Here is a 12,350-nt window from a genome sequence, read left to right on the forward strand (position 1 = left end):
CTGTTCATTTTAAGTTTCTAGAAAATAGATATTATCTATTGCCTTCTGTCTATGGAAAATTTGGATTTAGTTTGCTTACACACATCTTCCACCATGATACACACACTCCCCCAACTATCCATCCTCTCATGCTGACATCAAATTTTTGGCTAAATCAGTTTTTAATTAGCATATTATTATAGTTTTGTATGTGTTGTTCACAACTGAATCATGAGGCTGAACCATTTTCCCAATGTTAGTAAACTCCTCTAGCTTACCTTGCTTAGTTTTCAATTTATCCATTGCTGATTTGTCCGCAAACTTTCTGCCAGTATTATAAATCTCCCCACAAAACATTCAAACCCATAAGATTATCTATCAGCTAATTTATTGTCCTGGAGACATCCTTCCTAAGCCCCTGTGAACTTGATCCTGTCCACATGGTCTACTCTTCGGCGTGCTGCACAGCTATCAGCCCGGACATGCCTTTCACCATCATCCTGGACATGCAACTCAATCTCTCTCCTGTGTCAGATTCAATGTTTTCTTGAGCCAATGTTTCCTCTTTCTTTCTGTATTTTGGTGGCATATTCTCTAGTGGCTTCTTCAGAAAAGGTGCATAAAAGGCCAGTTTTTTGAGCCTTCAGGTGATCTATATATCTTATCTTTATACTTATTAGATAAAGTCCATGGTATAGAGTTATAAATTGTAAATCATTTTTTCTTCAGAATTTTCTAGACCTTGCTCAGTTGTCTTCTAGCTTTCAAAGTTAACCTGCGGAAGTTGAATGCAATTAATATTTTACTGAAAATATGCAGTCTTTTGCATGTGATCAGTGTCTTCCTCTGTCTCAAACCTTTGAGATCTTATCTTTATTCTCAAGAATTCTGATCTAAGATGAACTGTGGTGTGGGTCTTTGTTAATTGTACTAGGCATGATGTCTGCTCAGTCTGAAAATGAATGGCCTTCAGTTCTGGGGAATCTTCTGATATTATTTCTTTGGTAATTTCTTCTTCTCTGGGGTCTCTATACTCTTCTCCTGTTACTCCTATTATTTGAGTATTAGACTTCCCAGCTGAGCCTGTAAGGTGTTTTTTTAATTTTTTTTTACCATTTTTAATTTCTTTTTTTCTGCCAACATTTTTTTATTTCAACGTTATACTTAATTATCATTGAAAACCTTATTTTATTTTTTATCGTTGCTTTTGTTTAATGGATACAGTGTCTCTCTCTGAGATATTATTTGTTTTTTTAAAAAAAACTGTTTTCTGCTCTCAATATTATGTTGCTTCTGATTCCCTTTGTTTGCTTGTTTGCCTTTGTTCTCTGTCTTTCATGTTAGAGCTCGTCCTCAGAGGTCTGGCGGTTCATGACTGTCCATTCACATCTAATAATGAGGCCTTTGAAAGATGACTGCACACGCAGATGGCTTGTGGCAGCGATGTGCTTCACTAGAGAGTGGCCCTCAGGCTGGTTTCTAGTCTTTGCATTGGAAGGTCCTGAAGGTCACTACCTAATAGTCATTTCTCTTGGGCCTGTGAGTTTCACGAAGGAAACCTTGTAGTCTCCTGCCTAAAGACAGAAGCTTGGCTGCAAGATTAGGGGAATGAAGAAAATGTGGTGGGTGATATGGGGGCTCAGCATGTAGACTCTCACAGAACTCCTTGTTTTTTAAATGGCGCTCACACTCTCAGCTGACGACTCTGGTTCCCCAATTCCAGAGTCCCTCTGCTTCCTCTGGCTTATGTTTTCCATCAAGAGTGGGGCTGGGGGGCTGGCCCCATGGCCGAGTGGTTAAGTTCGCGCGCTCCGCTGCAGGCAGCCCAGTGTTTCGTTGGTTTGAATCCTGGGTGCGGACATGGCACTGCTCATCAAACCACGCTGAGGCAGCGTCCCACATACCACAACTAGAAGAACCCACAACGAGAAATATACAACTATGTACTGGGGGGCTTTGGGGAGAAAAAGGAAAAAATAAAAATCTTTAAAAAAAAAAAAAGAGTGGGGTTGGGCATTTTCCTGGCTGTTTTTAGGGAACTGGATATAAAATTTCAGTTTTCTTCACATAGCTTGACTTCTTTGAAAAAATTCTTGTCATCTCTCCAATTTTAGCTCAATCGCTGTCTTCCTAGACTCACCCCAATCAAATTCAGTCCATCTTCGCCAGTGTTCCAACTGTTGGTCCAAGTGTTGGATTTAGTATATTTCCTGTTAAAGCAGTTGTCTTATTGTATTAAAAATCATCTGGGTTTCTACCCTCCTTGAGGACAGATGCTTTATTTTTTTAACTGAGAATCCTTGGCTCCTCACATAGTGCCTATCAAATATTTGATATTCAAGTGATATTTTCTTTAATAAATAGTTGTCTGAAGATTTGGGTTTGATGCTGTTACTCCACTTATCAATGGTTAGTCTTGAATATAAGTTTTGACATCTCTTGGCCTCTTAACACAATACCTACCTCACAGGGCTCTTTTGAGGATCAAATTAAACAAAGCAGATGAGAAAACACCTAGTTAACTGTAAATTGTTATATAATTATAAATAGCTTTTTTATTTCTACAAGATACAAGTATAGGGTGTTCAACATTCTATGAATAAATTGTTATTACAACTTACAGAGCATTAGGTATCATATTATTATTAGTTAATATGAATATATGATAAAGAGAGCTCTACTACTCATTGAACAACCGTCCTGCAGTCTATGTGATCAGTCTCTGTCTACTTCTGATCATGTCATCACTACTCTTCCCCTCATTCACCGTGCTCAAACTGTTCTGGCTTCTAGATGTTTCTGGAAGATCCTGTTGAGTCTCACTTCACAACAGTTCCATTTTCCATTCCAACTGTCCAGAACCCTCTGGGCCCAAGTCTTTAGGACTCACTCTTTCACTTCACTGAGATATTTGCTTAAATGTCATCTCGTGGGAAAGTCCTCTGCAGACTACTTTCTTTTTCTTTTCCCTGGCTTATTTTTCTTGTTTCATCATTTCTCATCTCCTAACTAGAATGTAAGGTCAACAGTGCAAATACTTTTTCTGTTTTGTCCAGTGTTGCATTTTTAGCACCCGGATCAAAGACTGATATCTAGTGTATACTCAGTAAACCTTTATTGAAGTTAACATGATAATTATATGTCATGCACTGTTCTAAATGACATATACATGATTTCATTTGATAGTAAATAATTCTCACAACACAGGATCGATAAAGTATAGCATTTTTGCTCCCACATAACAGCAGCGTTCGTGTATTAGCATTGACTTTCTGCTTTACTTGTGGGCATGGTTTTGATTATATTGATATGCAAAATGGTATTTTAAATATGACCATATGTGTAACTTTTTCTCTTTTTTTCCATCAGTAAAATGTCTCTTTTTCAGACCACAGATAAGTCTAGGAGTCAGTGTGCATTTTGGAACTACTCTCCTGACACCATGAACGGCAGCTGGTCCTCGGAGGGCTGCGAGCTGACATACTCTAATGAGACCCACACCTCGTGCCACTGTAACCACCTGACACATTTTGCAATTTTGATGTCCTCTGGTCCTTCCATTGTAAGGCAATTTTCCACTTCATATTTATATATCTGCCTGTTCTTTTTTCTTTTTTTTTTTGCAACAATGGAAAAAATAATTAATTTTTATATGTTTTCTTTGGGTGTAAATAGCATATTTCATTAATTGATAAAACCCTAAGATTATCTTTTTTTTTAGTCTTTGTTTTCCTACCTGCCTTCTATGACATGTCTAGTCTGGATTTTAGGCTATTTTTAGTCTAGGACTTATCTAGACTGTAATATCTAGTAGATTGTGCTTTAAATATCTACCCATTGACTCTTAGATTTTAATGCTACTTTTAAGGACCATTTTAATGTATTGTGGACTTTAAGGGCCTTTGACAAATTAGTTAAAAATATTTGATACTTTGCTAATATTTGATAATTTTTGAAAGTTTAATCCCTAGATAATTTGATAATACTTGACGCAATATTTGAAATACTGACCAAAAATATTTGGTCAATAAGTATTGGTACATTTATAACTAATACCGTGTTTTAATAATGTAGAACCCCCACAAGATTTAAATATGAAAAACCTTTCTTAGGTGAAAAGCTTTATAATATACATTTTACATCAGTAATATCTTACTTTTACATTATATAATTTCTTATTTATATCTCCATATCATAGTCTTTATTAGATCACAGGTTTTTTCCACATATACTTAGAAGCCATCAAATATATAAAGTGGCCAGATAAATCTGCCTGACCATAATGTCAGTCATAAAGATGATTTTTTTTCTGAATGTTAAATATGCAAAGAAGCCTCTATTCTGTATATAAAAAATAAATATTCATCTGATTAGAATAAAATGAACCATTCCCATTTCAAAGTCTTCAACTATACTACTTTGATAGTCTATATAGTCAGCATTTCTGATACCTCTGTTTAACAGGTTTAATACCTCTGTTTTAGATGAATCGCTGCATAGAACCAGCTTGTTCTTACCACTGATGAATGTTTTAATTAAGCATTTTCACATTACAATAATGAATTGCCTTTCTGATATCATGGAACTGATGACAATAACATTGTTAAATCATATACTAATATATACTATGCCTAGAAAAAAATCACTAATTATAGAACTTTTAAAGTGCTACATGATTTATATCAGATTTCTTTGAACATTGAGCATTTTCAAAAGTATGAAATTTTTCTCATCTAAACGCACATTTGTATTTTTCCATTTATATGAACATTTTGATTAATGTTTCACCTAAAAAGGAAGTTCATTGTATTTGCAGTTTCTTTGACAAGTTACTGAGTTATTCTCTTAACAGCTTTATTATTATTTTCCCTTAGGGTATTAAAGATTATAATATTCTTACAAGGATCACTCAACTAGGAATAATTATTTCACTGATTTGCCTTGCCATATGCATTTTCACCTTCTGGTTCTTCAGTGAAATTCAAAGCACCAGGACAACAATTCACAAAAATCTCTGCTGTAACTTATTCCTCGCTGAACTTGTTTTTCTTGTTGGGATCAACACAAATACTAATAAGGTATGTACCTTGTTCTTAGTCTCTCTGTTTATTTTCTGAATTTGTACTTTCCTAAATACATATGTCGTAGAAACATGAATTATAACTAAGGGCTTAATGGGGTAAACACTCTATATACTTTGTTCTTAAGTCTTTTCTAAGTTTGATAATGTCAACTTATCTAAGCAACCTGCTTACCAATTCCATTAGCCACAAGGTCCCTCATTATGATGAACTATTGGGACAAATGAAAACTTTGTAACAAACTGAAGAAATAACTTTTTTTGTTTTGTTTTTATATGGATATTAAATAAAGACAGAGGAGAGAGAGAATTGGAAGTAAAGATTATCTTAACACAGGGACTTAAAAGCAACTAGCGTTCATAGGCTGAAATATGATAAATTGGCTCTCCCTCATAACTGCACTTCCCTAACTACCCATTTCCCTCCATTATTGATGTAGGGCCTTACCAAATAGTTTCCATATTGTGTTAGTCTGCGTCCTCCTAGAAGCAGACACTAAAATGGGATGAAATACGCAATAAATTTATTAGGCGGCATGGTTGTGAGAGAAAATGGGAAGAGAGACGAGGAGAGCCATTAGACCAAGATGCAGGTCTGACTCTGAACGATGGAGAAAAGGAGGAAAGGATGAGTGGGTGGAGGTGTTTGACACAGCAGTGCAGTTCTAAGGAAAGTTCAGCGTGGTTGTCAAGGAGTCCTTTGAGAAGACCGTGAGTCAGAGTCACATGGCAGAGGAATCCTTGTCTCTCAACAACAGGAACGTCCTAGTAACTCCGCTGTGCTCAGTCACTGGCCGGCAGCGGCCTGTGGGAAATGTGAACACAGCAGTGGCTTTCCAGGTGCAGCACCTGGAGCCCCAGGTCCATTGCCCTCCCTGCAGTTGGAGATTGGAGAGGTGCATTCTCAGAAAACATTAAATTGCCTCTATATTTCCATCCCTGTTAGAAATCTTTCAAATAGTAAAACTATCCATCAGTTATCAATGTTTTCTTCTGAATCAGATGCCACAAAGCATCTATTTTAAATGGCATACACTAGGCAATAGACTCCATATCTGTTTTTTGTTTGACACTGGTATTCATAACACCTTTCCATTTTATATACTTCCCTCTATCCTACAATGCCTATCTCCTTCAGCTTTGTCCCAGCATCATCCTCACCCCAAACTGTTCCTTATAGTGTTTATTTTCAATTCTATTTCACCTATCAAATTCTTCCCGTTTTCAAGCGATATTTCAAATCTCACTTCCTCACTAAAATGGTTCCCAAATTTTAATCACCAGTGATTTCTCTGTTCCCAACTGTCTATAATATTCTCTGATATATTTTATAACTTGTTATGCTTGAATTAGACTCTGTTTTAATAAGTGCAATAGGTATGTAAGTGTGTATTATCTCTCCAGTAATAGACAGTGCTGGTTCTATTAATACAGAAATGTATAATGGCTTGTTCTGTTATTCCTTATAAGCCTAACTCCCATTCTTGGTGTGAAGTAAGTACTAAGAAATAATATTAAATGAAATCCATCTCAGATTTACCTGAAAATCTTATAGCTTAAAGTGACTTTATAATGGATATTTTTGTAAAATATATCAATCATTTGGCTGTTTTCAAATTCATCATTTGTCAACTAATCAAAATATTTGTTATGTTTGTTTAGCATAGTATTAGCAGTAATTTTCATTCTTTGAGCATAAGTAAAATAAAGGAGAGTAAAGGCATCTCAAAAACAGAAATCAACTTAAATCACAACATATTCACTAAGATATCATGGTTTACATGTGAATAAGCCACAATTTATCACATAACATAAATGTATAAAAAGTACAAATCTCTAAACAAGAACGGTAACTTCCTTCTGTCTCAGGATTGGTAAATGCGTCACATCCATGAAGCATAGCTTTAAAAGAAATCAGCTGGGAATAGTACATCCTAAACCGACACTTGACAGGGATATTTTAATGTGATCAAGCACTATAGAAAGTGGCATAGCTTATGGAGAAAGTCCAGGTCTTATGTTATGATAGTGTTAAAGCAAACGTTGCTATGGTTTCTTCCCTTCTTTGGTTTCCAGCTCTTCTGTTCCATCATCGCCGGGCTGCTGCATTACTTCTTTCTGGCCGCCTTTGCGTGGATGTGCATTGAAGGCATCCACCTCTACCTCATCGTCGTAGGAGTCATCTACAACAAGGGGTTTTTGCACAAGAATTTTTACATCTTCGGCTATCTCAGCCCAGCTGTGGTAGTTGGATTTTCAGCATCGTTAGGATATAGATATTATGGCACTACCAAAGTGTAAGTTCAGACAATCTCTTAGGTATTTGAAATGTACTTGTAAATATGCTTTGTATATCATTGAAAATTTTGCTTTGTGGAACTCCTTTCAAATTCATTTATAGGTTTTTATCTATTGTTTACTTTTCAGATGTTGGCTTAGCACAGAAAACAACTTTATTTGGAGTTTCATAGGACCGGCATGTCTAATCATTCTTGTACGTATATTTAAGATTGTTGTTTGTTAGAACTCAAAAAAATAATTAGAAGGTGCTTAAAACTCTTGGCGATTGGCATTACTCTGAGGGAGAAAAATAATTTTGAGCACTTTACCGTATGTCGTTTACTAACATTTTACATATATTGTATCACTATGGAGAAAAAATATATACATCTTAAACTCAAAGCTCTTACAATTTCTTTGCCCCTCTTGGAGGAGGATATATTTCTGCACAACATATAGGAAAAGCATTGTTCACTTATCAGTAGTATCTCAGCATGCTTCAACACCGAGAGTGTGCCAGCAAGCTGATAATCTGGCCTTTCCGGGGTTTATGTTATTTAATCTTCTATTGATGATCAGTGATCTTTGAAGATTAGACTGTCATCTTTATAGTTTTCTCATCCTTATGTACCCTGTCATCATGAAAGTGATTTTAAACTAAATTGCGACGTCAGAGACAAGAACCCACTATTTCTCCTGAGCCGACAAGTCATATTGATAGTCCTATTTCAGCTAGGAAGAGGGCCTTTTAATTCTTATTGGAAGTGGTTTCAAACCTACAAATTTGGCAGGTGTTATATGTTCCATTCTAAATAAAGACATTTTTATACGTCTCAAGAGCATTTCTAAGTGCTGTAAGTTTTCAAAGCCATTCTAAATATAATGGTCTGTCAATGAATCTGGGAGGTCTGACAAGGCTCTAGAATGGAATGAATTGTCAGTGGAGGAGTTGTGACAATGTTTTGGACAACTTTTTCACATATGTTTTGACCATAAGCTAGCTATCTTTTTTGAATTTTTTTCCTCTCATTCTTTCCCCATGATTTTTATGGTTGTGAGGAAACTGCTAAATGGAGAAAGACTTGAAATGCAAAGCAGAGAATTTTCATCAAGGTTTATTTTTTAATGGTGTGGGAGAAATAAAGTGCATTCTGACGCTATATTTCCTAATCATCGCAGAAACTTGTTTATAATTCTCACAGTGAATCTGGAAATATAAAACGAAGCCATTGGCTAGATTTCAACTGAAACAGAGTTAGTTTACTATAATTCCAAAATTTTCAGCCCACATGAGAATTCAGACTGAATGATGTCCCATTCACATATTTTCATGTGTTGCCCCTATGAGTATTTTGTGTGAAAACACTTTCTACATATTCTAATTTTACTGATTCCATCTCTACTGAGTGGACCATCTCTGATACTGTTTTGTGCAAGACAAAGATCTATGCATCAGTCATTCTTATAGTTTGGATGAAAAGTAGTGGGCTAGAAATTATATTGAAAACAGGAAAAATAGAATCGTATTTCTCTAAAGTAAGAAAGGGAAAGTGTTCTCTGAAATGGTTTTTAACTTTTGCTTCTGTAAGGGAAAAGATAACTTTGGATTATCTTATAGTAGAGTCCACAGACTTTAAATGGGGCTTATCTAAAAATGAGTCCTGCAAACCTTCGTAGAAACCTAAATGAACAATGTCACACTGTTCTAGTCTGGAGTTAATGAACCAATTTATCTTCCATACAGTTTCAGTATGATAATCATTCCGTTTAACCAGAGGGTCAGGCTACTTAAGAAATGGATGAGGTACCTCAGTTTTACTTTAAAACTGCATATGGTTTATCTTTTTTTGGTATCATTAAAAATAGCAGAAATTCCTTAAATAATTACTAAATTGAAGTGAATTCATTTACTCTAGTTATCCCTGGCTTTCTGTGCTAATGCTGGCATATTCTTATTATTATACAGCTGTACAATGCAGCATTAACTGAAACTTTTGCTGTTGTCCCAGAATAGCATCGAGTTCAAAGATAAAGTAAAAGAAATATTGAGCACCAAACAAATTGAGCCACCGACAATTTAGGCTTGACGCTTCCCACAGTTCTTACAAAGAGACAATAGGACCAGCTGTAGCCTAGTAACAGGACCGGAGAAGGGGACCCAAGGGGTAGTGGCTCAGAGTTAGGAGCCCTTGACCTTTGGAAGAATACAGTGTTCCCTTGTAAAGCTTTTCCCTGCCAGTCAGGAAAAAAGTTAGTTTCTTCCCCAGCTCCTTGAAGATAAGTTGTGGAGGAGTACCCCAAAAGTTTTGTAGAGAATGCAATCAGAAATAGTAAGAGTAAAATTATCATCCTGATCCCAGATTAAATGCTAGTGTAACTGGAATATTCATGTCTTCTTCATATATAAGAAGAGCAAAGTATGATGAGCAAATTTTTATGAGCGTTTGACATATGTTCCTTGACTTTGGGTCAAATGTGAACATAGAGACTAGACCTTATTTGCAGTTTCCTGCAGGCTGCATGCTCACTGGACTATCCCTTGACAGGAGGGAAGTAAAAGGATTATTATATAGTGTGGCTAGGAATAAAATTATGAGGGAACACACAAAGACTCAGCTATCCTATAAGCACAGAAAATTTAGAGAAGTTGTTGGACTGCCCAGAAGGTTGTCAAGTCAAGTGAAGCTATACACAACAAGAGAAATGGGTTGAATATAGGTGAGGTTAAATGGTCACATGGCTGCCACTCTCTGAAGGATAGAAGGGGTCAAGATGGAAATGAAATACTATGAACACCAAGAAAATCACATATACCATCTAAGTGGAAGCCATCACATAAGCCAAGATTACTAGCAGTAATAGAAACCAAATTAAACCCAAGTGATGTCATGAAGTTCCCTCCATCACCAAAAGGTGTTCACCTCCCTCTAGCCCCCAACAGCAGAGGAGTTGAACTTTGTCAATGGAGGGGCAGTAGCCTAGAACCAACCATACGGCCACCACACTTGTCTACACAGATGGACTGAATCGAACATCATCATCCTATGTTTGGGGATATTCTGGTAGTAAGTAAGACCACCTATGTTAATTGAGTAGTCCGGGCATGATGGGAGTACAAAAGAAATATAAGAATTATCCCGTGCTGGCTATAGTATCAATGAGGAGAAAGCAAGATAAGTAAATGACAAAGGACAATATATAATTAAATATAAGTGATACTGATGAGATGTGGGAGAGATCCGTAGGGACTGTGATAATCATTCAACAAGTCTTCATTAGATGGAGGGACTTATTGTAGATGGGGCAAGAGCAGCTTCTGCTTTAAATGATAAGGAAGTGGCAGAAGATTCTTCGTGTAAGCTTGCCAGATTCCCTCTGAGGGAAAACATAGGATGTAGAGAAATAGTTGCCATTATAAACAGGATAATACCATAAATAACCAAAGTATCTGTCTGTTGTTGAGAGTATTCAAGAATCATCTTTTCCTAGATCATCACTCTCTAGTCTAGATGTCATTAATTAATCAAATTTTTACCTCCATAAACGTATCCATTTCTTCTCCTCTACTCTCATAGTCAGGCCACTGCTATCCCTTACTAAGAGTCTAGTATTAATAACAATAAAGCATTATTAATAACAGTAATAGGGCTTTTAAAATATACAGTCTATTGAGCTACTACTTTTGAAATGCACAGCTAATATTTTAACACTCAATCTCTTTAAATCATTTACATAGTTATTATCACACTTTATAGTTAACAAAAAATAGGATCTGATTCAAAATGTTAAGTGATTGGCCCAAAGCTTTAAGTCCACAAATAAATACTGAGGCTAGAACTTGAAACTATTTCAGTCTTAATCTAATGCCCGCCTTCTCATACTACCTTGCCACTTTTGCAGTTGCCTTCTAATCTGTCTTTCTGCTGCCATTCTGTCCCATTTCATTTTAATTTATCCATAATAAACTGCCACAAACTCACTTCAGATAATGGGAAGTATTAATAAGAAAAATAAGATCAGTAACGTTAAGTGCTAGTGTATTCTTGGCACTAATCGAAACATTCTCCATGTGTTAGTGCATTTAATACAATCCTTCAAACAACTGTTAAACAACAAAATTCAAGGGAGTAAATTTTAAAGATCTTATTGGCTTTATTCAACAATTCATGAATTGGGCAGCATCCAACCTATCAGACAGAAAGAAGCTCTCAGGAGGTGTACAAAATGAAAGACTCTTATAGGCAGAAGAGAGCAGGAACAAGGAAGTTATACTAGGCAAAACATAGGTTGGTTATTGTGTGGTGACTTTGCTTTAGAGGATAGCAGGGGTCTCTCAGGCAGATTACCTAACTAGAGCTGGTCAGGCAATTCCTAAATGATTGGTTTAAGATTCTATTTCTGGAAGAGCCAAAACTATAATTAAGTCTCAGTTTGGTGACGTGGGGTTTAGCACAAGCAACTCCATTTTGAGCCTGTTGTCTTGTTTTTAACACAACTCAAAAATAGCTCTGTGTGTGTGACATTTACTTGATTTTGAAGTTAGAGAAATTGAGGCACAGAGTGATCACATACCTTACTCGATAGCTAGTAAGTAACCGAGCTGAAAGTCACATTCGTGAACTTGAATCCATGGCCTGCCTTCTTAATTGCAGTGGGAGGTCCCCTTTGCCTGTAGTCCAAACACCGTAGACTGGTCCTCAGTAATCCAGCTGAACCTTGCCGATTTTCAGCGTTTTTCACACTGTGCACCTCCACAAAACAGCTCCTCTGAGACCTTTATCCTCCATAGAATACCTGCTGTGCCTGGATATTTTCTTTTTCCTTTACACTCAATAATCCTGCCACCTTGTACAAGGTTCCGCTGCCTGAAATCTTATCATTAATTAATTCACAGCCTCATGAAAACCTTTCCCGCTTTGCAACTAATCTCTTTCTCCACATGCTCCCGTAGAATCTCCATTCTAACCCTGTGTGGTACTTTTAATGCTCTATTTTGTTGCACATGATAATT

At 36.3% G+C, this 12,350-nt stretch overlaps 1 protein-coding gene across 3 annotated transcripts in view; it reads left to right on the forward strand.

Moving 5' to 3' along the window:
• ADGRL4 (adhesion G protein-coupled receptor L4) overlaps window positions 1-12,350 on the forward strand; it is a 106,953-nt gene that overhangs the window by 74,131 nt on the left and 20,472 nt on the right. For all 3 annotated transcript variants that reach the window (XM_005610471.4, XM_070267470.1, XM_070267471.1), the window contains exons 10-13: window positions 3,368-3,541; window positions 4,854-5,057; window positions 7,136-7,356; window positions 7,487-7,553. In XM_005610471.4, the coding sequence (XP_005610528.1) occupies window positions 3,368-3,541; window positions 4,854-5,057; window positions 7,136-7,356; window positions 7,487-7,553 (666 nt within the window). The remainder of the gene's footprint in view (window positions 1-3,367; window positions 3,542-4,853; window positions 5,058-7,135; window positions 7,357-7,486; window positions 7,554-12,350) is intronic.

The sequence above is a fragment of the Equus caballus genome, chromosome 5, assembly GCF_041296265.1.
Source record: "Equus caballus isolate H_3958 breed thoroughbred chromosome 5, TB-T2T, whole genome shotgun sequence".
In the NCBI taxonomy this organism is placed as follows: Eukaryota; Metazoa; Chordata; class Mammalia; order Perissodactyla; family Equidae; genus Equus; species Equus caballus.